At 38.2% G+C, this 27,698-nt stretch overlaps 1 protein-coding gene across 6 annotated transcripts in view; it reads right to left on the minus strand.

Annotated features, from left to right (window-relative positions):
* Positions 1 to 27,698, minus strand: part of MTUS1 (microtubule associated scaffold protein 1) — a 131,436-nt gene that overhangs the window by 62,342 nt on the left and 41,396 nt on the right. For 5 of the 6 annotated variants that reach the window (XR_015699620.1, XM_087736189.1, XM_087736187.1 and 2 more), the window contains exons 3-7: positions 26,937 to 27,132; positions 14,786 to 14,968; positions 10,162 to 10,293; positions 7,984 to 8,073; positions 7,047 to 7,094 (exon numbers count right to left, since the gene is read on the minus strand). Coding sequence is in view for 5 of the 6 variants with exons in the window: in XM_087736189.1 (XP_087592315.1) it covers positions 7,047 to 7,094; positions 7,984 to 8,073; positions 10,162 to 10,293; positions 14,786 to 14,968; positions 26,937 to 27,132 (649 nt within the window). In the remaining variant the exon portion in view is untranslated. Of the gene's footprint in view, positions 1 to 7,046; positions 7,095 to 7,983; positions 8,074 to 10,161; positions 10,294 to 13,248; positions 13,491 to 14,785; positions 14,969 to 26,936; positions 27,133 to 27,698 lie in introns of those variants that run through there. The other variant, XM_087736190.1, reaches the window with a different exon arrangement.

The following is a 27,698-nucleotide window of genomic DNA, read 5'->3' on the forward strand; positions in this document are numbered from 1 at the left end:
CATCCCTTTGAGCTGATACAATCTGTGGATATCCATTTCAGCTGCCCCCTCTACTCATGCACAGGTTGACCTATTGAATATCTAGACAATCATGAGAAAACCACAGCTCTGTGTTCTTCTCTTGTGTGGCTTGTTATTGTGAAACATCAAAATAAATACCATGGAAGAGAACTACAGACGTTCCCCCCAACATCAGAATAAACACCAGAGAAGTGAACTACAAACATTCCCTCCGTAGAAAGCCTGCATACTTCCGTGTCACCAAGAGTTTGGAGTATGGCTGTGCAGGGCTGGAAAGCAAGTTTCTCACAGAAGTTTGGAATTGAATAATAATAAACAACCCTGAAACATCTAACTTACAATCCAGAACACAAGTCCTTCCTTAAAAGCATTAAGAGAAGAAACAGACCTTGTAGTGTGAAAACCATTTGGGTTATGCTACAAAAGGCCTTAATGAATGACGCTTTGTTACTATAGGAAAACCGATAGGACCCACATCAAATCTTCATTGCTGGGGTTGTAATAATCATCTCAACATTTTCGGTCCACCAATTTGAGAAACTCCCAGTAGAATACCACCATTTGAACATGGCTGGCCCATGTGATACTCCACAGCAAGCCTGAGGTTTCAAAAGTCATTGTTTTTTGTGAAGATATCTGTTGAAGGCACAGGGAGCAGTGCTGATTTTCAGCATGGAACAAGAGACAACCTTCTCAAAAAGTGTTAATTTTCCGAAGATCAAGTTTGGGAAGAACACTAGGAACACGCATGCAAATACAGTGATACACTTACTTGACAGCTGAAGGGACCAATCTGAAATACATTAAGACCATGTTGTCATGTGTCTTAGTTTTTTGTATCTTATTCTCTACTCTGATAAGCATAATACCTCAGGAAGACACTACATATTTTTAAAAAAAACCCAAAACACTCAAAACATTACTTCAGAGTTTAGGGTAGCATTCTCTGAACATCATCAGCAGCCATTTCACTTTGAAAACTTCTGGAGCATAGTGGTTCTCACCCAAGGAATTAAATCCTTCGATCCAGCTGTTGTACTGTACTTGATTTTGTAATGCTGGAAAAATCTGGCCAAGAAAGTAACAGCTATTGGGTTTCAAAGATTATTTCAGGTTTACAGATATTCCCTTAACTCTTCAAAATAAAAATTTTTATATCTCCCTAATGAACACATTTAATAAGAAGCACAAATTCACACAGATTTAGAGTAATTCTGCGTTTACTTAGAGGTGGCATAATGACGGCCAGCTTTTATAGCCAGTTCACATGTAATAGCTACACCCCTTAAGCAGCTTTGCTGTCTCTTTATAAGAACATTCCTTATTAGCCTGGAGGTATTCTAAGGCTAGATCACATCAGACAATTAAGTCATTCAGATAGTCCTCATAGTTCACATGGATGAAAAATCATCTAAAAATATAGCTGGCTTTATGTCACAGCTAGAAAGGCAACAAAGTAGTCCAATGCACAGTACCAATATCTGCAAAATAAGTTTAAGCCTGATCTTTTTGTTCCTTTCCAAGAGATAAAGGAAAAAGACTAACTTACACTATTCCACTCCTAGAATTTCCAATCTGTAGGATATTAACTATCTTTATTAAACTAATAATGACTCTAATCTTGTTTCTTCTTCACCCCACAGAGTTTACAAACTGGTTAAGTTTTTCTGCAAAACTTCCAGGCTTTCCTTTTGGAGAAAGGGGTAAGACAGAAAAACTGACTAACCCAATTTACTTATAAAAGCTGAAGCTCTTAACACAAGAGATCAAGAATTTAGTCTCAGTCTCAACACATCAATATTGAAATTCCTACTTAGAACTAGTCAAAGACTAGTCAAACTAGTCAACTTCTGCAACGTGGAAGACCTGGACAAAAATCCCCCCTGCTTTAACAAGCACTTAAACACTGCTTTTTCTATGCCTAGAGTACTTTAAGCACGGTACAAACTACTAGCTGTTGAAAAGCAGAATCTTCCTCCTGGTTTTAACTTCACTGCAGAAGACACCCAGTTTATTCCAGTGCAGAACAGGAAAGAGCTTTAAAATGTTTAAGACATTTACCCATCAAACTGTTTCCTTTATGATTCTTAAGGGAACTTATTTCCCATGAGCTACAGAGTACAGTATTACGAGATGCTGAATTCAGGAAAAGCCGAGTTGGTTCAACAACAGGAGAAGTTTTACTTCATGGAAAATTTCCACAGATTACCATAGAAAGCCTTTTTTTTTTTTAAATGGATACATGAAACTTAATTACTGTTTAGACGATACTGAAATACAACTTGTTCGAAAACTGTCATGTAGAGCTCTGCAACCTATACTCTGCATCAAAATTGCTGGGGGGGGGGGGGCGGGTAGAGGGGGTTTTGTCTCTTTTTTTAAAAACAGTTTAAGACCTCTGGGATTTTTTCATATGAATGGACAATCTTCTGAAATGAAGAAGATTAATTTTACACTTAATGTTTCATCTACAAAGTTAGGTACTCAAGAAAAATAAATATCATCTGTCTATATTCTCTAGTAACAATCCTAATAAAAACATTTATGTTTTACAGCAGGAAAAGTGTATTAAAAGTGAATACTACGATAAAGCCATCAAAAAAGAATGCTCAAAGTGCTGAGACAGAAGCAGTTTGTTCCGTTTTGTGCGTGCTGCTAGCACCATGATCTATGCTGGAACTGAAACCAAAAGGACAACCCTTCCTGCCTTGATTTTAACTCGGGTGAGTTCTCCAATCCTATCTGCTCTATGACCAACCAAAAGAGCACTTGTGTCCACGTATGCATGAGGATCTTTTCAAGTCTTCACGCAACAAGAACACTGCTTGCACAGTTTCTTCTACAACTTGGAAAACAAACAAACAAACAACTAACTTTTGCAAACAACAAACCACCAGCACCACCACCCCCCCAAAAAAAAAAACAAACACCAAAACCAAAAACAACCCCCTTTTGAGAAGATATGAAAGGAGAAACAGAGCTATTAAGCCACTTGACCAGATATCCATCATCAGTAAGGTAACTTGCCATACCATGCTGAAGACTACTGATAGTCAACTCGATGAAAGAATTCACTGAAGACCTAAGTACTTGACATTCATAGCGATGTTCAGCAGCTCTCAGAATTATAAACTTCACGATTTTTAAAGAAAGTTTGCACATTTTCATATAGTATCATGACAGATTTTAAAACATTAATGATTTTTTGTTGTTTTTGAAAAAGCACAAGCACAGTGAGATGCACATTAATCCCTTGTTTTCCAGACACTGAAAGTGCAAGTATTCTGGGGGTAACCTCTTCTACCAGGGAATCTACAACATAAGAAGAGATGTTTACCCTATGTTTCCCCTGTTTTTCAACAGTGATGACTAAAGGCATGGAAGAAAGGGGTGTTAACTGAACCTTAAAAGGATGCCTCTATAAACTTTGATTTGAACCAAAGTATTGTGTTAGTAAAAGCATCCTATCCCAACGTAAGAGTTTGAGTGAGAAGCCAGCATCCACTTTTAACAACCGGTTCCAAGCGACAGCTTCATGGACTGTTACATTTATACCTTATTTTTCCATTTGAGCTTGATCAGCACTAATACCCATTTTTGCAATAAGCCACCTGACTGAAGTTACTCCCTCTCCCAGTGTCATATTTTTCTCACAGGTGATTAAAACAAGCAGCCTCTTAACCTCTTTAAAAGGCTAAGACAACAAAAAACCATCTTTCATGATGGAGCATGTGCTGGTTTTGGATGAAGCTTCTTTGATGTTCATGGCTTCCATAGTGGAGTCCATTACTAAAGGCTATGTATGCTCCATCACAGTATGAAGAGAGATGACATAAATCATACTGTTCTGACTTGGTAATACTTTATGGGTATATCCAGCAGTTGCCCTAGCTTTCCTGACAGTGGTGTGTCACAAGCATAAATGTAACTTGTTATCCATAATACACCATACATCCCTTTCGGGGTCACTGAACAATAGGATAAAGCTTTCCAACAAATATTTGCATGTTTTATTCCTGAAATGATAGCTTTACCTTTGGAACTGCCAAAAAGGATATTTGCTTTTGCTTGGCTTATATAGTACCAGGGATTATTGTATTGTAATTTAACCTTAACCTTCAGTCAATAATGGAGACATGAGACTTGAATATCCACTGCGTATACGCACTGCATTGTAATATACTGCACAGGCGTTAGAAGTAGGTCCCTGTTTCTACAGGGAGGGCTGGAGAAACAAAGGCAAGAGCACTAACTTTACGCATTCCTAGAGGCAGTTTTGCATCTAATTCAAAATTCCATCTCACAAGAGGCAACATTTTTAGTCATATTTACATTAAGACATTACAGTAAGTGCACAACTACATTCTTACTTTAAGTTAGTAACTTAAGAAGTGTAATAAACCATATTATGCCCAAGAAGGTAATTTTCCCTAAGTAGTAAAGCCAGTGCTGAAGCAATATGCCACAGAACTTGTGGAAATTACTTGATCCACTGGAATATCACCCATGAAAAATACAGAATTCACAGAAAGGAGCCTTGTGAATGTTTTAACATGAACAAGGAATGAACAGCTGCAAATACGTAAGTCTCTCCAATTCTACAGGCATACTAACAGCACGTTGTGTCTGGTGTTGCATCATCACTGTAAATGAATGGAAAATGGATAAAAAGCACAGTCAGGGAACAAGAGATCATATTCTAGAATTGTCTGCTATTTTTTTCCATCCTTGAAGTAATGCTAAAAGCAACATTAACAACTAAGCTAGGCACTTAATTAATGTATTACTATGGTAATCAATTTATTACCAGAGTCCTGCCTCAATAAACTAGTCCGGACTCTTCAGACACAGCACATGGGCAAGAAATAGAAGTGGGGTTGGACCTTCTCACTCCATGAGGCTAGAAACCATAGAGTTAACTATGGCACTGAAATAAAAGAACAAAAGGTTCAGCTAGCTAAAATGACTAGAACAAAGCTTCACTATAATATCAAGGCCACTAAAAAAAAGAAAAAAACATTCTACATGGTACCAGCTGGCATTAGTTCATTTCAAAAAGATCATTTGTCTTTTCTTAAAATGTAAGACACTGTACCGCAGAACATCCAAGCCACCACACAATAATTTCATTCTGTTGTAAAAAAAAACAAACAACAAAAAAAAAACCCACCCCAAACTTATCTGCAACTGTGAAGATGGGAAAAAAGTCTTTCTTAAAAAAGAAAAATACTCCATCAGAAAGCTTTGCATGCATAAATGGGAAATTATACTAATGCTCTGTATAAGTTAGAAATGTATTAACTTGAAAGTCTAACATAGCCAGTTTTGGAAGCTGACTTAGTACAGGAAACATTTCAGGTTTATTAAGACAAACACTGAAATACAGCCACTCAACTGGAAAAAGTATGATGCTAAAAAGCATCTGCTAAAGAATCACTAAGTATTACAGCCAATTTGGAGTTAATAGCCGTGTATTTACAGCATTGAATATCTTCGAGGTTATGTGGCTACATTCTTTATTAGGCTGGAAAAGATGAATCACAAGAAAAAATTATATTAAGCTAGTAAAAAGGGGAGGGAGCACTAATTACTTTTCTGCATGGAAAATACAGAAAGAATGCCATGCTAAATTTAGGGAAAAACAAAGTTATATTTTAAGACTATCATAAGCAAGTGGAAGAAGAATTGTTTCTAGTCCAAAAATGGACTGTGTTGGTTATCATGAGTTTCCTTAGCCAAGCTAATCAAGACATTATGTTGCTAGCTGTATCATCCTCTACACTCCTATGTAGAAGGACCACACATGAGCTCATGAATCTCAGTGTCAGGCTATACCTAAACTAACATTAGTTCAGCCAATTATCAATAAAAGCAACAAACAAACAGAATATGCACTTTGTGCAAAGTCTTATGCTTGCTGTACGACAGAAGCCCTGAGTCTTAACAGGAGATACTGAGCAAGGTACTTGGTCACAATTAATACGCAGACATTTGACACCCAAGGGAGTAAAAGGCAAAATCATTAGATTCATGTTATGACTACAGGAAGTTAAAAACGTACTGCCACAGTAGAGTTACAGGTCAGAACTGATTTACCCAATAATTCCAGACTCAAATTTATAACATCTGCTTGGCTACAGCACCTCTCTCAGAAAGACATATGCTATTCACTCAAGGGACAGAGAGCTTTCCAGTGATCTTCAGTATCTTTCAAAAAGGGCTTTTCAATGAGTAATTAATTACAAGCAGCTTTTAATTCAGCAAATACACACTGATGCTTGGGAAACTAATATAGACTGCCAACTGTCTTGAAAAGACCTGGAAATTGCTGCAAGTAGAAACATCATCTGAAGACTTTTCTGCCTCCTGGCAGATAAGACACTAGCACCAGGTGTCCTGACTGGCATAAACACTAAAAACAAACCCAATATGAAGTCCTTAAAACTCTGCCAGATTTTGGAATGCCATCTGCCACTTAATCAGCTGCCATTCCTCCCCCTGCCATACAACCAGACACACACATCAACACACTCAGATAATTTCAACTTCTTATTCAAGTATAGTCTGCAGTCATACACAGAGACAGCTGACACCAAAAGGGTATCTGCCATGAACCTTCCAGAGAAAGCTGTTACTCTGTATGATTCTTCTATTTGTTTTATTTAAAGCCACAACACGAGCTTTAATCATTACTTACCTCACCGTGGCTAAACAGCAAAAACTACATCCAAGTTTCATTGCTATACTTTTTTTTTTTTTTTTTTTGTTACAGTTAAAACCTCCTTATGCTTCACTGGAAACAGAGCGTGACAGATAGTACAGACTGCTGGGCAGCCAGAAGACAGTAAGTAGAAAAAACCCAAGACTTTTCTCCATATCCCTTGAAACTGGAATCAGTGATGGCTTACAGAATTATCCATTGCAAAACTTGTTTTTCCAAGAAAAGAACCAATATACTAATATAACTTATAAACCTAATTTAAGTTGCACCACAGAAAATTTAAAAATACATTCAGAAAACTCACCAGAACTGAAACAAGATAGGCTTTGGTGTCCATTTCTTCCAGGAGTACCTATGACATTCAGAGAGGAAGGAAGAAAAAGAGGAAATAAAAAAAAGAGAATTACACTTCAAGACAGTAAGGGGCAGTGGGGGTGTCTTTTTTTAGATTCTTTCCACATAAGCTCCTCAAACTAAAGCTCCAAAACACAATTTCAGTTTCTTTCTTGTGATGGCTGATAGATGGTCAACAGCAAGATTTAGCATTATAAGGTTAAACTATTTGGAAAATGGATGATGAATTCCCAATAAGCCAAACATTTTTTTCCATTACTATTATCATACGTCATTTAAGCCAGGTTGCACTGTTTCATTTTACTCATTCACAGAGGACCACAGGTAATAAAAACAATTGTCTATAGCAGCATCATAGTAACTTCTTTTCAACCTATATGGTCCAGTTATTTTGTTTGTATAAAGGAGGTATAAATTAATAGCCCTCAAATGTGCTACCAATCAAGCTAGATATAAATGAAAGCCCTGAGAAGGTTAATCTACCTGTACTGTATTGTTTTAGAGTAATGTGAAAACTGACCTAAGAACATCATTATTTTGAAGGATATGAATTAAATGAAAGCACTCTTTGGGACTGCTGGGTATAAGTGCAAGAGTCATGCAGAATTTTACAAAAGGTCTGTTGACAACACCTGTCAGCTTTCTTCAGGCTTTACAAATAGCGTGAGATCCTACAGCAGATATTTCAATAGGAAATAATCTGCTTTGTACCGTTACCAAACTTGTTTCCCTCACCTTAGCCAGTCTCCAAAACTATGAACTACAAGGAGAAAGAGCAGACTGACCACCTCAATTACTCTGAAGTCATAGAGCATAGCTGCTCTTTGTGAAGACAGAGGGATTCAAGAATATAACTGAAAAATTTACTTTACCCAACAGTTGGTTACCTCTAGCTTCACTGACTTTCCTTGCTGAGTGCAGTGGCCCAGATGATTTTGGTATGCACTGGTTCAGTGAAGCAGACCGGGCCTTGGCTCCTACAAGTAGAAGCTTAGATTAGGTTTAAGAGCAGAACTATGTCAGCAATTAAAGACATGCCTAACTTTACCTATTTACAGTTAAGTACAAGATGTACAAATCTACTCAAACACAGAAAGAGATGCCTTCTAGAAAATTTAAACTATATTTAAACTTAACTTTGCTTTACCAGAACTCACATTGGCAAAAATAAAAAGATAATGTTAATAAAGCTTATAAGCAGAAGAACATGTTAGTAAAGATTTCACTTTAGCACTAAGATGGAATTACTTCAGTCTCAAAACAGCTGCAAATACAACACAGCTATGGAAACACTGGCTGAAAGGGACCTCTGGAGGACAGCTATCCAGCCTCCCACTCAGAGCAGGGCCACCACCGAGACAAGATCAGTTGACCATGCTTTTGTCTAGCCGAGCCTTGCAAACCTCCAGGAAGGGAGGCTCTATGACCCTGCTTGGGCAATGCCACATCTCCCACTCCACAATTTGCAATCATTTCCCATTGCCGCATCACCTGGTACTACTGAGAAGAATTTGGCACCATCACCTTTGTAGCTGTCCTTTTCAAGTTATTGCAGACGGTTACAATATCTTCCCTTACTCTCCTTTTTGCCTGACTACACAAGCTCAACTCCCCCAACCTCTCCCCACTGGTCATCTGGTCAGAGACCCTAACCATCTTCCTAAGTCTCCAGCTGGCCTTTCCAGTTTCAAAACAACCCTCTTGAACTGCGAAGGCCCCAAAACACAACAGAGTAGTCCAAATAACACTGAGCCAAGGGGGGACTACCAGCTTCTTCTGGCCACGCTGCTCCTGCAAGTGCTGAAGGCACACTTCTAGCACCCAGGTCACTGAAGGTGTTGAGCAATGCATAGTTGTCACATATGTTGGACACTAACAGAAAGCATCAGCTTGTCTGACAGCCATATAATTTGTGTTTGTTTCAAAGCAATCTACAGTTTGTGGCAAATTCTATTTCTTTTCATTGTTTACCATTTTAAAGCATGTCATTATAGCATGACATTTGGCAGGCATCTCTTCTATTTATTCTCAATTATGTCAGATGCCAGCTTAAAACTTAAGCCTAAAGCAGGAGCATAGTACTTAACTAGGTTTATCCAATTACAACAGCCAGTTCACCACAAAGATGGTCAGAAGCAAGCTGAATATAACTAGGATTTAGGAGAGAGAGACAGTAAGCTTATTTATCTGCTCCCATTATGTCTTTAATTTTGGCCAGAGAATAGTTGTCAACTGCTGTTTATGGCTTGAGTGGAGAAGCCCTGTTGGCCAATCGAGGGGTCCTGGCTCGAATAGGAATAGGAACCAGAATCGTGTTTAAGATGAAGCCAGAAAGTACATTTAAATTAATGTTTCCTTTAGCACCAGATGAAGCACAATCGTCTTATCTCCATTAAAAATTACAGCAAACCTCTGTTTCCACTTCAGCCAGTAAGAAAAGCATCAAGAAAAAGCAGCATGAAGAGCTAAACCGTTTCTGGGACTCTTCCCTTGGAAAGATGGGACAGTGTCATTCATCTATGAAAGAAGATACTTCATCTAATAATACCTTGTTCAAAAAAATACCCCTATCCCCCAAGGTCCTTCCTGTCCTGAAAGGGGTGAAGATAATGTAAAGTCTGCGTGAGGATGAGAACAGCCATACACTCAGGATAAATTCAGGGTAGGTCTACCCCGCAGATCACCAGCGGTCACAGAGTCTGTGCCTGCGCTTTGTGACAGAAAAGAACTTATTAAAACAATGTAAACCCCATGCAATGACACCTGCCACATAGCAAATTGCATTTAGTCCCTGTGCCATGCAAACCGTAGCCGTATCACAGTGCAGACTTCCTCCTCCTTTGCCTGAAATACCCCAGTCAATTATGACAATGCAAAGGACATTTTCACCTTCCTATGAAATCTTACAAAACTTGAAGCACTAGTGATGTGATTTTACTTCCTCAGCTATTTTCTGAGACCACTGTTTAATAAACACTGCTTTAGGAGGCAGCCACCCGCAGAAGGTAAGGTACCATAACAGTAGTAAACATACTTTCACTCTATCTACAAACAGACCCATATACCTTTTGGAGTTGACTTCGAGTGTAATCTAGGTCTTGCTACTGCTTTCAAAGGGACAGATCCTGAAGTACCATTCTGGCAAGCTGGTTTTGAAGGCCATTCTCCATTCTTGATGATGACTGTGGCACTTGCAGCTGCAACAGAGAACAACAAAGAATTTGCTCTAGGCAATATCTAGTTTGGGGAAAAATCAAATCCTAAAACAAGCCTGTTTTACCCAAAGCTAAAGTTAGGAGAAACACATGTTGGAATAAAAATATTATGACCACCTCCAATATCTTCAGTACAAACAGACTGACGACCTGTAACAGATCAGTTACTGTTACAAACAGTTCTCAGAACTAGACATACAGCTTTGAACTATGCATAAGAGGGAGATATATATATAAAAGTATATTGGTCAAGATACATAACTATAAGTCTAATGTTGCTGTACAAAGCAAATGCAGAACACATTTCAGTTTAAGCTAAGAAAAAACATCATCAATACACAAAGAGATTCTGGCCTCAGAATTGACTGTTAAAAAATAAAAAAACAAATATAAAACTCAGTCAACTTCCTCATGCAACACCTTCCCTGGTTCTTTCTCGTTTGGGTTGAGCATACTGTTTGAATGATGTGGTGCAAACACCACCAGCAGACTCTGCACTCCTTCCATCCTCCTTCTGGGGCACTAAAAAAAGCATGAGCCCAACTGCATTCACCAGCTACCAAACAAGTTTGAAGAAAGATTCCTGTAGTCTCTGTTCGTAACAGCAACCTCCTCAGCAGACCTCAGAAGACCCCCAAGAGAGATATGAAGTGATACAGCAAAATACTCCCTGCAAAGAGGGGCAGACAGATCCAAACTGGGAAAAGCAGGACAATAAGAAATTGCTACCTCATATCAAAATCAGGTTTCCAACTGACAGGGCAGTTGCTACAGAAGACGTTTTGTTCCATTTCAAAGGAACTTGAGAGGTTTGGGTTTAGTGTCACAATGAAAATTTTTACTTGAAAAAAGAAAACTGAAATTTGGGGAAAGCATTGTTTTATTTTTCCAGAAAAAAAAATGAAAATACTTCTGAAGTAAGTATAGATTGAGTATACTTTAGTTCCGATACTGAAAAAAAAAAAAAAAAAAAAAATGTATACTGACACATTAAAGAGTAAGAAATTGACTTTGCATTTACCAGAGGCAAGCAAAAACTAAGTCACACTGGAATAGTTTGACACCCTGTTGCTTTTTTCACTAGTCATTTAAAGAAAAAAAAAAATGAGTGGTTCATATATCAGGTTTGCCTCAGATTAGTGTTTCAATGAGGATGATTTTTTTTTAAAGGTAACGTGAACTGCTTATCTAATACTGTTCACCAAAAGATGGAACATACAGTCTTGAGATTATTTTAGTGTCTGTACATGCACTAGCATAAGCCATACAAGTTAACTGCTTCAAAAAGATGCCTTTTGGCCACTAATCAATACATTTTCAACCACAGAAAGAGGGACAGAACTGCCTTCCTTTTTTAGAAACACATGCAACTGAAGTCCTCATCTTTTTTTTTTTTTTTTTTTTAATAAACAGAGCCTCTCTACAGGCACAAAAGCTAAATATTTGCAAAAAAATATATACAGGAGGAACATTTTGCATAACACGTCAATAACACAGTTATTCTGCAGGAATCTGACCCTGATCAACATCAGATGATTCAAATCAGTTAGTTTTAGTAAAGCATGAGGCCTGAAGCAGTCCTTAACTTTTTCCGTAAATCACCGAATTAAGGATTTTTCCTCAGAGTTCACTGCAAGCAGCTAACAGCTGCCTACAAACAGCTGTGCTACTTTCTTCTAGATCAGAAGCATGCCATGGAAGTAACACTTTGGGTAACTAAGCACACTTCTGATCTGGGACTAGTTAGGGCACTGTCTTGTCCTACTAGAAGCTCTGGAGTCAACTAACCAGGCTATGTGCAGAAAAAAAGGCAAACCTGCAAATTTTGGTCGCTATAAGATTCAAAGATGGTTATTTGTAGAATTAAGAATAGCTACTGCAATCTTGATGAAAGATGGACAGGTATGAAGTGATTTCACCTGAGCTAAGATCTAAAGGGTTTAAAAATTCAACTCATTGAAAGAATTTTAGTGAAGTATTGACTGTACGGAAATACAGCTCCAGGTCAATTGCTGGGATCAGCTTTTTAACTTCTGAAACAGTATTTCCTTTATATGCAATTATTCTAATGCAATTCTTCTTTAGATTCTTGTTCTTAACTTCAGAGTTTCAACATTTCAGTATGGTCAAATGATAGTATTTTCAGCTCAGCACTGAAATTGAGAAGATTTCTCTACTGTTAAAAATTTAATTTTTCAATGCTCAAACTGACAGCTTATTAACAACAGCATTTCAAAATTCATGATATCCAAACTTCTCGAACTGTAAGTCTTTTTAGAGAAAAGAATCATAAAACTCAAGTGCTCATTAGACAAACAACCCCCCTAGTTTTGCCACAAGAAATTACCAATCCAAGGACACCCCATAACAAAGGGCTGAGCTGACACAGCAGGAGAAATGCTCTCTTTTGTAATTTTTTTTTTCCGCTAACACAAAGCAAACTCCTTAAGCAAAACAAGCCAAGCAACTTTGTCAATTTAATACTGTTGACAGGACCACAATAGTTTGTCATAAATTTCATCACATTCACAGCATAAGCTTCCCATCCTAATTGTTGTGTCCCACCAATCTAATAAAAACATTTTAGGTTTACAAATACAGATTTTTTTTTTTTCCTGACATTATTGTATAGTAGACTGAAAGAATAAAGACCAAGAACATCACTGTACTTAATATTAGAGTACAAAGTAAATTCATTAGTTCTTTCCAATTTGATTCAAAGTCACAAAAACTTCATTTTACTAACATATGAATTATATGTAACCTAAACTCATTATACTCACAAAACCTGACCATCAGACATAAATCATTCTCATCAAGTAAAGAAAAAATAATGTCACAGAAAATCAGCAAGTCAAAACACTGCGTACATTTACCAACCTCCACAAAACAAAACACATGCTCTAAAAAAAAGAAATAAAAAGGAATACAACCTACTTCTTTTCCCAGTGAACGTGGCTAACAAAGGAACAATACAAAAGCTGTAAGATCCCACTACCAGCAATGTCAGTAAGGTAATATCATAGTGGCTTCCTGAGTCAGTCGGTGGTGTTAGTGTAGAATTGATGAAAATAATAGGAGAAAAATTAGTTTCTGTGCAACTGCGGAGTCCTCCTGGTATAGTCATTTAAAAAGGATCAAAGCAAGCTTAAAGCCAAAGAGACTGCAGCCATGTCCAACCTCTCATACTACTCTTGCTTGCTCTTCGTGAATCAGAGTGGAAAAAATTGTAAGCAGTGGACAAAACAGATTAAACCAACTAGCAAATCAGGCTAAATAAGGAGTCATCTGTTTGGATACTTAATCTGAATACGCTTCTTTGTTAAGAAGCGATGACCCTTTCCTTTGTTACATGAGGGAATAAAACGAACAGAGGACAAAGCTGCTTAGGAATTCCAGATACAGTCCTAAACCTTAACAGCAAAAGTCAACATGGCTGTCACAGTAACCGAACAGACCTGACAACACAGGAACATGCACTGCATATTTTATTACACATACTCTCATTCCTTTGAGGAATATATTAGGTCTTAGTTTTTTAATGAAGGCACTACAGGAGAAAAAAAGAACAAGAGAAAATGTAGTTATATATGTATGTATGCATATGCGCATACATAAACTATAGGACGTATGTTAAATCACAGTTCTCTCAGTCCACTGAAGACAGATTTAAATGACATCTGGCACAAAGGAAAGGCCTTTGCCCAGTCTCCAAGACATAACAGATGATGCGATAGTAACAGAATATTTGAATGTACTCATTTGAATACGTATAGCTGGGAATACTGATATGTCTGACAGTCAGTTGTGTGTTATTTCCTTCATACTTTTGCCCCTAGAACTCCTACAACTGCTGGTACAGACTGCTGCTGTAGAGCTTCAAATCAAAGCTAGTCCTGTTGTTTTTCTCCCTAGTTTTATTCAAGATGGATTTAGTTCAGGCCATACAGCAATGCTTACAGTTACCGTCAAAAATTATAGAAGTCTACCCATGCAAAGTTTTACTTTCTAAAAGCAGTTTCACCTACCTGCTTTTTGATCGCATCTACATGTTCTGTCTTAAAACTCTGAAAGCAGATATCATCTAGTCCAAAAAGAGCATTTAGTATCAAAAACCTGTACCATGCTCTTCCAAATATTATTCACACCGTTCAGACTTAATTCTTGTTAAACTATATGTAAATACAAGGAAAGTTTTGCTCAAGACGAGCCACTGGTTTTGTAATGTTTCAGGACAGAAGACGAGCTGTACTGAAACCTCTAACCATCAAACCAAAATCCAAGGCTCAAAGCCCCTTCAGGTGGCAACTCTCAAGAAGGAAAGTTGGAAGTTAAGATGCAAAAAAAGTAAGACTTAGAATTAATAAGTGGTACAATGAGCCTTTGTCAGACAGGACTCCCTTCAAGCGGATTTTTTCAAGAAGCAGTTGATGCTGGCTATCAGTTAAAACCCATAACCCTGACAGATACTTACAATTACTGCTGAAAAGACTTCGCTCACTCTGAGTGCTGCTGACTGATGAGATGCTAGGTGTTCTCTCAAATACCGATCTTTTCGCAGGCACTTTGGATTTGGCAAGCAGTTTACCGGAGCTAGCCCATGAGGCTGGAGAATTTTTCACAGAGGCATGCTTCTCTCTTGGCAAAGATCCTATACCTGTCATTTGGGGGGGAAGGAGGAGGGAGAGAAAAGAACAAAAGTTGGAAAGAAGCTTCAACAATTGCTTCTTCTACATATATGCCTACAAATAAAAAGATTTACACATTAAAAATACATATAAAAAGGCTTAATCTACCTCATATGTACATGGTAAAAAATGCTGTAAATGCAGAAAAACAGCTCCAAGGATTTAAAGAATCCCATTTTACCTGCATATTGACTTCAGGAACAAGTCAAGAGCTTTACAGACTAGCCTTCAAGGCAGACATTTGTACACATACAAAAATGTCTTTCTAGCATTCTCCTACCTCTGTATATTATGGTTAGCTGCACTGGTGATCCCATAAAAGTATAAACCTCGGGCTCAAAGACAATCCAAGGAAGATTCTTTTGTTTGTTCCTGCCCCAAAACAGAGATTTCTGCCCCGTCCCCAACCCGCATTTGACAGAGCACTCTAAAACATCGTATCCTTTCACAGAGAAACATAGCACACGAGTATCAAATTGTGTTGTACTCATGTAATATACTGAAAACTAAGTAGTTCTGCAGAACTAGTTAAACAGCTCTCCTTGGAACCAAGGTCTTAATGGCCAAGTGGTGCAGACGCATTTTTGCATTAATTGCTGTTTTCATTTGAGCTTGTGGAATACAAATGTCCAATAGCTAAGTGAATCAAAGAGGAAGAGTATCTATATAGGAGACAGGTGTGCCATCTTCAGACAGGAGCTTACTCTTGTACTACTGACAAAGCAACTACACTTTCTGCAAGAAGATTTGAGTTTAGTTAAATTAAGCTTTTAGTTTATTTCTGAAAAGCGTGCACCCAGATTAAAACTACAATGGCCCAAAGGAAGTTACGTACACACAGACTTGTCTTTCCAGCACTGAGTTGACTCCTGTCAGCTCTGACATCAAGATCTTTATAAGGTCCTCTGAATAAATATGGAAAAGACGTTTTCATTTTTGTACAAAAATAAAAATAGATATACGGAAGACAGACTTACATTTTTTAAAAAAATATTTTGTTATTTATTATAACAAAAGGTATTTTACAAAATATCTTAACTTCTGATGTCATTGCCATTTTCAAGTCTGACAGACATAGTTTATCTTACTTGAAGAGAGATGACAACAGTGCTTCAGATTTGACTTAGAACAATCAAGTTTCTACTTAAAGGGAATACCCTTCCCTTTATTCTTGTTACTATAAACCACATTTCAATTTTGCTTAAGCTATGTAAGAGAACGTTGAAATATGACAAAATTAGCTAGTAATTCCACTTTATTCAACATCAGTTTTGCTGCAGCATCTGCACTCTTAAATACCAACAACCAAGAAACCATCAATTTGTACTAAGACAAAGAAAGCACGACATTAAGATTTAGGCAAGAAAAACACGCCCAGTGTCTGCTTTTCAACAGTAGGTGGTGCGACAGGATTAGGTAACTTGTCTCAAAACATTCTGCATCAAGTATGCAAAAACAGGACCAGCTCTAGTCAAGGAAGGTACGTCCAAGCTGTTTCCCTCAGTTCAGACCAACTCAGTAACAAAAGAGAAACCCTACATACACCATATACTAAACATGCATTAGGTTATTATACAATACTGCTCACTGAATATAATACACAAGCTTCACTGAGTCATTAAACATGCTGTACATACAGAATGTATGTGGCTTTACCGTAGCCTAGTATTAAGTCTCCAAGACAAAACTATCAGCCACATTTTAGAATTTTTTATAAATTAGTGCAATGGACACTTGAATATATCCAACTCACTGAAGAACATCTAACCTTTGTCATGCTATAAGAACACCACAAACCACAAGGTCACACTTACTGAAAACACCTCTGAAACACAGCACTCCAGACAACATATCTGAAATCAGTTGTGTGTTTAAAAAAAGAATTTTTGTGACACCTAAACTTCATACAACAAATCTGACAGCTTTCTAAAACTTTCCACGTTGTTTTCTAAAAGCTTGTTTCATTAATGGAACACTAAAAAGTCAGAAATTCCTTTTCTAAATAGCCTCTCAGCAAAACAAGGTGCAAAAACCAAGCAAACCCCACCCCACTCCCAAAACAAACAAAAAAAAAAGGGCTACTGTACAAACACTGCATGTTAAGTTTGTATGACTTAGCAAGTTAAAGCTTTACATTTCAAGAAGCAGCCAGAGGAACAAATGCAGCTTATCAGCTGCATTTTATTGTTTAAATATGAGGGCAGCACGCTTGATTGCTATTGTGCTGGATTCATTTATCCAGTTCAAAAGGTACAGTAATGAAATCCTGTTTTCTTCACTGCGATTTTGTCTGAAGAGGAGTTGAGGCAAGCGTGTGAAAGCGCTCGGTCTCTTCTTGTACAGCATGTTCCCTATATATGATTTGCAAGCCAGGCCAGCTTCTCTGCAGACACAGGAACACAGCAGTGCTCTGAACCAGCTGTGAACTCAAACTCATTCAGCGAGCACAGCAAGCTCGAGGATAGCACAGCAAGCTCTAGGATGTCCAGTTTCAGAAGCACATCGAACAGATGACCTTTGCTCTTAGTTCTTCTACTGTTCAGTGTTTTCCTATGAGGCTTCCATTAAAACAATTACTCAAGCACTCACATACATTTTTTTCAAAAGCCCAGCTTGAAGAAGAATTTCTTAAGTCATGACACAAAATCATTAAGCAACTACTCTAGGCATTACCTTAACTAACAACAGTTTTAAAAAGTATTTTTGTAAGTACCATTCCCTAAGAAAAGAGTAGCACAGAATTAAGTGCAAAGGTTTTGAAGACAGAAGCAGGAAGATACGGGATATAAACAAAAGTACCGCAAACAAGCACAAAAGCAGGATATTTAGTGAACCCTTATTATAAAGACAACAAGCAATAGCGTCAAAGTAACAGGCTTTCATCAGTTATTTAATCTAGTCACTGAAGCGGAATACTAGAAATATCACATTCCTCTACAGTGAAGTAATGAGTTGGCAATTCTATAGAAAAAGTCTCTATGCAACAACTACGTTACTTCAAGTATGTTGAAGTCTCTTGTATTAGAATAGAAATAAGCAAGGAACAAAGCTCATTTTTCAAGAAGCTCTGAAGTCAGATTTCATATCTTTACTCAAATAATCATCCTCTCATGAATCCCTCATAGGTGGTTACTATTAAGAATAAATTAAGGCTTCCTTTAAATAGCACTGGAGCCTAAAAAATTCAAACTGAGAGAATAAAACATATGCTAGTAGTGGTGAACTTGGGTCTTTGTTAACACCAGGCAGACTGTAAAGTTGAATATATATATTCACAAATTCTGAGATTCGATGTCCACCATTTCAAATCATATCAACACATTTCACATCTAGAACTGAGCACAGAGCAACTGGCATTCATGGAGCTATACGACACCTGGAAATGAATGGTTAGAAGCCTTTCCCAAACAGAAACTTTGGGCAGACTAAGTGCAAAAGGAGTCTTCAGAAAGATGCTTTTTGTTGTTGCTGGTTTTGTTTAACCCTAAAAAGCTAACAGTAATTGTTGGTTTGGCCTTTCATTGCCTTATCTCTTGAATATGCTGAATTTTGGATGTCTTATGCTTTTCTGATTTTTCCTGCCAGTTTAAAAATCCAGAGGGCTCTATTTTAGAAGTGCTAAACTTCTTAGCTTTAAAGAAAAACAGTTCTAAGCATGATGAAAAAGCCCAGTCTAAGCCTACAGTACAAGGTCTTTATAAAGCAAGGGGAGTAAACCTTCAAGAAAACATGGGTTTTTTTCAGCATCTATTGAAAGAAGCAAGTAAATCAGAGAGAGAAACTGGACTTTGGTATTGTTTCCAGCAGATGGATCTTAATGCAGTTGTAAGAGTGTTTATGGTTGCTATTTTGAGCACTGTAAAGCAGTAGCAATACTAACCTGATTAGCCATTCAGTAATATTAGTTATACTATATTATGCTATACATATATCAGCGTTCCTTCGATGAATAGAGTGCTTACAGCACATTACATAATTCTACAGAAGATCTACAGGTAATTTCTGTCTAGTTCTCTCTCCCTTTTAAAGTCTCAAATCACTACCAAAATTACCAAAGAAAAGGCAGAACACTTATGTTATGTTTCTAGTAATGCCTCAACTGCTAAACATAAACATGGACAAAGACAGGGAATGTTAAGTTACTGCTGGGTCTTGAAATATTTACATGAGAGAGATTTGTTTAGGGGATAAGAGCTGATCGGAGAACAGTTTACATATTAAGGCAAGACCCAGTTCCTCATCTGATGCAGACTTCCATGGTATCGTTCCCATTCACCTACAATCCTTATCTAAGTGTTCCTCTTTGGCACAGATATCAAGGAACCAGCAGCAAGTTAATGCCAACAACATAACCGGGCTGCCAGCAGCCATGTGGGTAGGTATTCATGTGTTCCTCTTCTTGCAGCTCAATATTTCCAGACTAAAACTGGAAAACTGATCTTCAGTGCTATAGAGCATTATATTAGCAGTTAACAACAATCAAACCAACCCTTTTCATTCTCTCAAATGCTTCCACTGTCAAAAGAGTGATTGGGGTGTTTTGAATTAGGGGGGGGAGAAAGGGAGAGAACAACATTCATGTATGTCTGCTGTTAAATTTCACTTTTTTTTCCCCTTCCTATTTGGCCCAGTTATGAAATTTGGTAGACTTCCTCCCAGTTAAACCCTTCCACAATCAGAGAGACTCCTCCCTTTCCCCATCTTTCCTCAGGCTCAACTCCTTGCATGTGATCTCTCCAGCACCTAGAAATAGCCCTTCTCCTCCCCAGCCTCAAGTCCAAACTCATGCCTGCTCTCCCACCTCCAGCACCGTCTGCTATCATGCTGCCTGCTGGATTTACTCAATTTCAGGTTTTTTCATTTTGTAGGCTGAACTAGACCAGCCCCATGAGAGACCATGCCCCCACAGTCACGCTGTCACCTCCTATGACTGCAGGCAGAACCAGTCTCTGGACAGCAGGTAGCTTTACGCCAGCTTCCCAAGGTAGCTGCACAGTTGTTGGCAAGGCTTGCCACAAGGAATAAAGTCTCCTTGCTTTGTCATAAGCTGTTTGCCTCCTGACTTAAACAAACAAACCCCAACCACTAGCTTTAACACAGCTGTTGGAAAGTTCTGTCCGTTTAGGAGTACTGGGCACAAGACAAGTCAAATCAATGTAGTACGAGGAAAGCTGAGGCAAAAGAAAACCACCAACCACATCCAATCATGCTTTTTATTATTGTTCAGCTCTTCATACCACACACCCATTTCATGTTATGCACTGAGAATTTTTTTGATAGTTTGCAGCTTTATACCCATGTTATAACTATTTTAAGTTTTCTGTTGCATAAGTTGGTGCATTCCTTGCAAGAAGAAGGAACCTCACTGTAGCAAAACATAAATACATTTTTCTTCAGGAAGACAAGGATTCGTATTTCTCTCCTTCTTTACCTCCACCCCAAGAGAATTCAGAACTAATCAGTACAGGTGAAGAGTTATTTCAAGACACACCAGCATGTCCTTGCAAGTAAATGACTAGGTACCAAGAAATTCCCCTGCAGGGAAGTGGTACACACCTTACTGCTAAAGGAGAGTATTCTTATAGATGCATCCACGTTTCTGACAGCATTGATACGTCGACTGTTAGTATCAGCCTCTGCAAGCACGAACACATTTCTTGCTACACATATAACACATTAAAACCCTGATGTGGTTAGTCACAAGTCACCTCTAAAAAGTCTGGGAGCGTATGTGAAAACTTAATTCCCTAACTATGGTCACTGATGGCACCAGAAACAAAGCTGACAGGATGAAATGCTCCCTTCTGGAAGCTGGAAGTCAACAGAATACTGGAAATACCTTTGGAATAAAGGTCATTTAAATTCATCTTCAAATGCTGCCATCCCCCCACTACTTATTCCCCTTGCTTTGAAATCATTCATTGTAACAGATCTCATATTACCTCACAAACAAACAACCTTCTGCTTTTAATCATTTCTCATGGTCCGTTTGACTTATAAAACTAAATATGAAATAATTTATTCCAAATGGGTGTTTTTATGCTGAACCCTATGTAAGGCTTGCAAAACATGAGTAGTATCTTTCCCATGGTGACAGCTCCTTGTTAATGAAGTGTAACAACAGAAAATAGGTGTCAAAGTTAAAGCAAGTTTTTCTGCTAGTGTATGTAGCCAAAGCTAAAACCAAATTGATTATGCTGAATTCCGATTGCATCATTCTGTGGCTCCTTTCTGACTTCAAAGTGTGAATTGACCATTCTGTACCTGAACGACCAACACCTGGGGCAGAGGATTAGAGGTCAATGCTTGGCACAAGGATACACACAGTGCTTCAGGCAGCTTCAGCAAGCCATTCCTGTTGAGGGTGGCCAGGAAGCAAGGGCAAAATGGAGTGGAAACATTACCACGAAGTCCAACTCAAGCAATCAGAGGTTTCAAGAGTCAGAAGGGACAACCTGCGAGGTTACTAAGCCCGCACAGCTAACACTGCTTCCTGAACTCTCACAAACCGATCAGCTGGAAAAAAGTCCTTTCAGATACATAAGTTATTCCTTACTTTATACTGCAAATTAAAAAGAGAACTGGTTATGAGGAACAGCCACTATGCAGTCGAGCTCTCTGGGTGAAGATGACCAAAGAGGTCATCACAAACAAGCTTTATACCATATTACAGACATAACTTATGGTCCATGGAGACCCATGTATGGGTTTCCTCCTTCCCACACCTCTGAAGGTGAATACTGGAGTTTTAAGTTCACTCCCAACACAGGCTTTAATTACTGTAATGAAGCATTACATATGTATTAAAAGGACTCAAGGGCAAATATTATAAGGACAAATAATAACATTGCATAAGTCAATGTATGAGGAACCTGCCTGTAGGATCCATAAAAAAGCTGGCTGCTCTGCAAAAGAAAAAGAAAACCAAAACAAAACCCAAAAAGCATAAAAACAGTGGTTGAAACTAAATTTTAAGCCTTATTTATAGACTCTGGTGTATTTCAGATTTGTTAATGAGAAGCTATATGGGTACCCTTAACAAGTGACTGTCCAGTCCAGCATTTCCCAACTGTTTCAGGCCAGAAAACCTGGAAGTTATGTTTGCCTTTTAAAATACTTTGTTTCCTCCTGGCAGCACGTCAATCCAACTTTAGAGAGTCACATGGTAGATAGCAGGAATGATACAAGCTGAAAAGTGATTTGCAGTAACCATGTTTGGTTTAGCTCCTGGTTCAGTGTCAGAACATAGACTCAAAATTGTGGGAAACCTTACTGAAACTAAATTGTTTTGGTTCTGCTTCACTAGTATTGTGAAAGGCTATTCCAAAAAGTCATGAATTACCAAGTCTATATACGTTTCCAGCTGTATGAAAACCCACTGAAATCATTTGGTTTCAATTTTCCATTTGAAAAGCCTTTCTTTGTGCAATAAATAGCAACAACACTCAATAATGAACAGAGTCTTAATCTGTCATGGCCTGTTCTGGTTTTAAATGTGTAATTCAGAGAAGCTTCCAAAGTGTGAGATCAAGCCAAAATACAACAGAAGGAATTTAGCAATTATGAACTAAAAAGCAAATCAGTATTTCCAAGTATCACTAAACTTTTTGTAGTCTAATGCAACATATTTCCTATAGCATATGGGGAATTGTTTTTCCCATGTTTCAGTTAGTTGCACAACACTGGATAAGTCCTTCGGTATGAGCAACTTTTCATAAGGAAAAGGTCTTGCTTGTCCAAAATCTTCAAGGAAACACAGAATTTAGACCGTTGAGTTTCTCTCCACCCAAGCTTTCATTACTCTAGTTAAATGCTATGAAAATACTAGCAAGCAAAAGAGGGAGTACCACTGGACTAGACTCATGGAAAAGATAAGTAAAGCACAGGGCTTTACTTGGTTATCAGAGACTTAAATCAGAGACAAAACGGTACCTAAAAAAGTCAGAAATGACTGTCAGACAGTGAAGGACATTTTGGTTACGAAGATGATTTACATGGCTTCCATTAATTTCTGGAAGTCGTTAACAGTAAGCGGAGGAAGAATATTTTTGATGCTTTCATATCCCCAACTAATTTCAGTTATGCATAAGGCTTGACAGAGCTCTCATAGCTAAGACATCAACAACAATGTGAAGTTTCATACAGTGGAAAATAATTGAAAGCAGTGGTATTATTTTAAGGCAGAAGTGTAGGTGAAGTATTAGCGTATCAGAAATCTTAACTTGCATGTAAAGCTCCATTCCTTTACATACTTATAGATAAGCTGTAGTCAGCACTAAGAGGAAAAAAACCTGCAGTGGTGGGCTTTTACATTTTTTAGATCTAAAGTAAACCATTTATATCCCTATTTTAAGCTGTTCAAACACAAATCAAACAATTTCCTGTGGCTCAAACTGTCACAGTGTTTCCATCCAACTGCATGGGTGGTAGCATGCGGTTGCTGGGGCAGGCTGACAGTAGAAGAACTTGGGAGCGATGTTGCATGGACCACCAAATCTCCTCAGCTTCTCCAGTCTCCTTCCACCCCTCCTTTCAAGTGAGAGAAAGACATGACTCTTCCCAAACCATAATACCTCAACTATAAGCCGGCTATTACTTCTCCACAGTGGTTATGTCCATCCAATTACAAGGCTGTGTGTGTTTGCTGGGAACAAAAACAATAGTTGCTTTCATTTCTGGACTGGTTCAAAGTCCTGAACAAGGGCTCCAAAATTACACACACCTCCCAGTAAGAACCAGGTAACTCAAAACACCTTATCCTGTGTCTTGAATTCTAATAAATGTTTTCACTAACAGAATATTAACACAGCAAAAGGCATACTGTCTGCCATCTAGTACTGCAGAAATCTATGCACATCACCATGGAAAAATTAGCTGTAGAGAATTAAGATTTCTGTTCAAGAATGAGTATGTGATTGCAGGTCATTAGCTATTTGTCTCCATTCCCCCATACAGAAATAAATTTTGAGGTGTCTAGCTTGCAATTGTGACCCGATTTCTAGATTTGCTGCAGAAATAGGGCTTCGTCACTTCACAAACCACTTCAGTACACTGAATCAACTTGGGCTCACCTTTTAGAGAGCCAACTTCTAATTCAGCAAAAGCTCCAAGTTCCAGCCAAGATACACCAATACTAGTGAACCGTTGTCAGCAACCATTTTGAAATAAATAAAAAAGTTATTTCCAGCTTAACGTGCTCTGTAAATAACGTTACAAAAGTATAATGCTTGAGATATGAGTTTTCCTCTCCTTCTGGCATCTTCTGCTCAGGAGAGGATCAGGGAATTTCCTTATAAGACATGCTTCCTGTTGGGTTAGTATGTTACCACTGAAAACTTACAGTTTACAAGTGAAAAAAAAATTGCCAAAATCTCAACTCCTGCCAAGTTGCAAGGACCTTATAACTGGTGTTTTATACAGGGCATTTCTTCTTTTATTTCTTGGTTGTAGGGGAGTTTCCTGCTTTCCACTCAAAACGACAAGCACGTGTTACAATTCACTGCTCACAAACTCTTGATTATTCTGGGAATAATACATATACTAATACATTCTGGACAGACAGCCTGCTTATTACCATCAACATACACATGTGAGAGATGACACAGAGCTATACCATCACTTCTCTTGTTCAGAGTATTTAATGGACTCACTACACTGATTTGTCTTCCTGCCCAACAATCCAAATACAGCCAGCAACTGGTTAAGAAATAGCCACATTTATGTTAGTACCTTGGGAAGCAACGAGGTCGTCAGGATTTGGACATTTTTAAGACTCAGCTTGACAAATGCCTGAACAACCTAGTCTGAATTCAGTGCTGACCCAATTACAGGCAAGAGGGGGTTGGACTAGGTGACCTCCAGAAGTCCTTTCCATCCTGGATGTAGCTAGTCAGTCTGTAGTCTGGAGAAATCCTGACAGCAAACAACTGTACAGCTACCGAGTTATTTATCTGCGCTGCTGGAATTATATCAAGGCACAAGTTTAATACCAAAGTGTTCAAATGACTTAACTGGAAAAAATAGTTATTCCCTACAGGAAGGCTTTAGCCAAAACAGGTAACTGGGTTTGGTTTACAAACTGCCACTTGGCCATAGTAAGCATATGTACAGTTTTACTTCAAAAACTTTAAAAACAGATGGGGTAAGCAGCAGTGGATAGTGTTTTACCTGAAAGGTGTGGTCACATAATACAGCAGGGCTTTGGTAGCAATACCAAGTAACTCCCACCTTTTCCCATCCTTGCTTCTCCCACCCCATACTCCCCATCCTCTGATTTGCATCAGTACTATGTTTACCAGGGAGCAAGGAACCATGTTTAAGAATTCCTTTGGCAAGGTATGGGGAAGTTAACCTGACATAGTCTAATGTATCAAATCCTACTTTGTAGCACCAAAACACTGCATAAGCAAAATGAAGGGTAAAATGTGCTAGGAATGGTGGGCATTGACAGGGGGGCTGGGGAAAGGGCATGAAAAAAAATTCTTCACATGGGCAGCATTAAAGTTCCAGTCTCATCAGATCATAGCACGAGTTTGAAACACTGAGGTGCTCCTTCATGCTTTTACCTTAAGCAGCCTTTTTCCCATAGGAAAAATTTGGAAGGTATTCTACAGACAACCATAATTTCAACATACAATGAGTTAAGAAGTTACAGCTTTAGCTAAAGTAACTTGGGGACTAAAGGTTTTTATTTACAACAGCAAATGACTTCCGCTTCTGAAAGTGCATCTGATTTTTTTATGAAGGGAAGAAGTTAGTCCTATAACCTAGCCATGCTAACGTTTATTTCTAGTGATGGTGTCATAAATCTACTCTGGATTAATAATCTAAGGGACAAATCTGTATCTAGATCCATCTCAGTTCTTCAAAGACCATAATTACAAATAGGAAAGCTCTAAACTGGTATTTAGAGAGGTGATGAGACTTCCAAGAAATTGGTGGCTTACAGGTAGGTACCTAGTTCACTGAGCAAGCACCTCACATTAGCAAGGATCAAGTCAGAGAATAGACTATATCCACTTTCTTTGAGGGACTCATCCCATAAAGGACTACAGATATAGATTTTATCACACTTCACCACCTGTATATAATTAAGAAGAACATTTTGGACTGTTTTATAATCTTAGATTGAGTGGGTTGAAAAAAAAAAGAACAGGTTTTACTGGGTATAGCTGGGTGTGCACGCTTTCCAAATTACAGTGTACTGTAGTGTAGTCATTTAAGTCAAGCTGCCTTTGCAATTAGCTATATTGCCACAGTTAAAAAAAGCACGTAACCTACAAGAGCATTTCTGAATCTCTACAGTACAATTACAGAATGTAGTTTCCCGTCACCATATTTGAACAGCAGCCTACACACTAGTTTTGAGATTCCCCCCCTCCCCCGCCACCCTTGGTATTAATCAGTCTGAGCTTAATTAGCAGCTCAAGCAGTAGTCTCTCCTTCAATTATGTTCTCCCCTTTCTAGAAACTATAGAGCAGTACCAAAATTAAGTTGAACAACTATGCTATGTCCTGAAGTAAGGGCTTATTCCCATTGGGATAGCATACAGTTGCTTATCGTAAATGCTTTGTACCAGAGTTCTGCATTTTCTCTTCTTCACTTTTACATCTTTTGAGTAATTTTAGTTGTAATTCCACAAAGTACTGTTTTACGACAAAACTATAAATAATAATATTTAAACATTGTTTCTTCTAATAGCACCACACCCTCCTAAACACATTCCTTACAAGACGAGATTTTACAACGATGGGGTGTAACCTGCCCTTTTTCCCCCACCCCGTATTAGCAATTTGCGATTTAGATAGAATCATATTTAGCACCAAAAATACAGCTCTGTACCATCCTAAAAGGTCTATCAGAAAGTACATTAAATATGATATCTTAATTTTAAGAAACTGGTTAAGTGGTAGTATTCCCGTGAAAAATTCTCTTACCAGAGCCTGATGACAGAACAGCTCCTTTGTGAGAAGGTGCTTTAATTGTGCAGATAGTTTTATTTTCACATCCTCTCTTCAAGGGCAACACAGATGGCACCATTTTAACCCTGGGAGCTGATAAACTTCGTAGTGTGATTGGGTCTTTCTTCAGTACGTTTTTCTCTTGTGTTGTCCCATCTTTCACAGAAGGCATCTGTTTTTAAAGAAAGAAAAAAAAAAAACAAACAAAATCAACCACACACCACCAGTGTGAGAAGCTGAAGATCTCCCTTTCCAGCATCTGTATGAAATACTGACCACACAGGTAAGGGATATGCTTAGCTGTTTACTGTCACATTGTGCACATCTGCAGTTCAGAACCTCAAGAATCATCTCCTGAATGGCCCTCAGCAGCACAATACTCTAAGTTTGAAGCTAATCACTGGTAATGACAGACACACTAAAGAGGTTACAGAGGTCATTTTACATCAGAGTTTCTTCCTCATCCTCCCCAAACTCTAATTAAGCCATTCAATTACATGACTGCACCTAATCTCAAGATGAATTCTCTACCAGCCCTTCCAGTAGGTTTCCTGGTCTAGGTCTTAAGTTACAACACAGAAAGACATTAACGTCTTTCACATTCAGGTGCCATAGATAAAATATAAATTCAGGAGTGGACCCAGGACAGGTTTAAGATAACTGGTTTACATGTAGCACTCATCTATCTTTCACACAGATTTCTTGCTCCAGATTATATAGCCACTAATTCATGACCAC

The sequence above is a fragment of the Nipponia nippon genome, unplaced genomic scaffold (assembly GCF_047370975.1).
Source record: "Nipponia nippon isolate SJK-2023a ecotype South Korea unplaced genomic scaffold, ASM4737097v1 scaffold_6, whole genome shotgun sequence".
In the NCBI taxonomy this organism is placed as follows: domain Eukaryota; kingdom Metazoa; phylum Chordata; class Aves; order Pelecaniformes; family Threskiornithidae; genus Nipponia; species Nipponia nippon.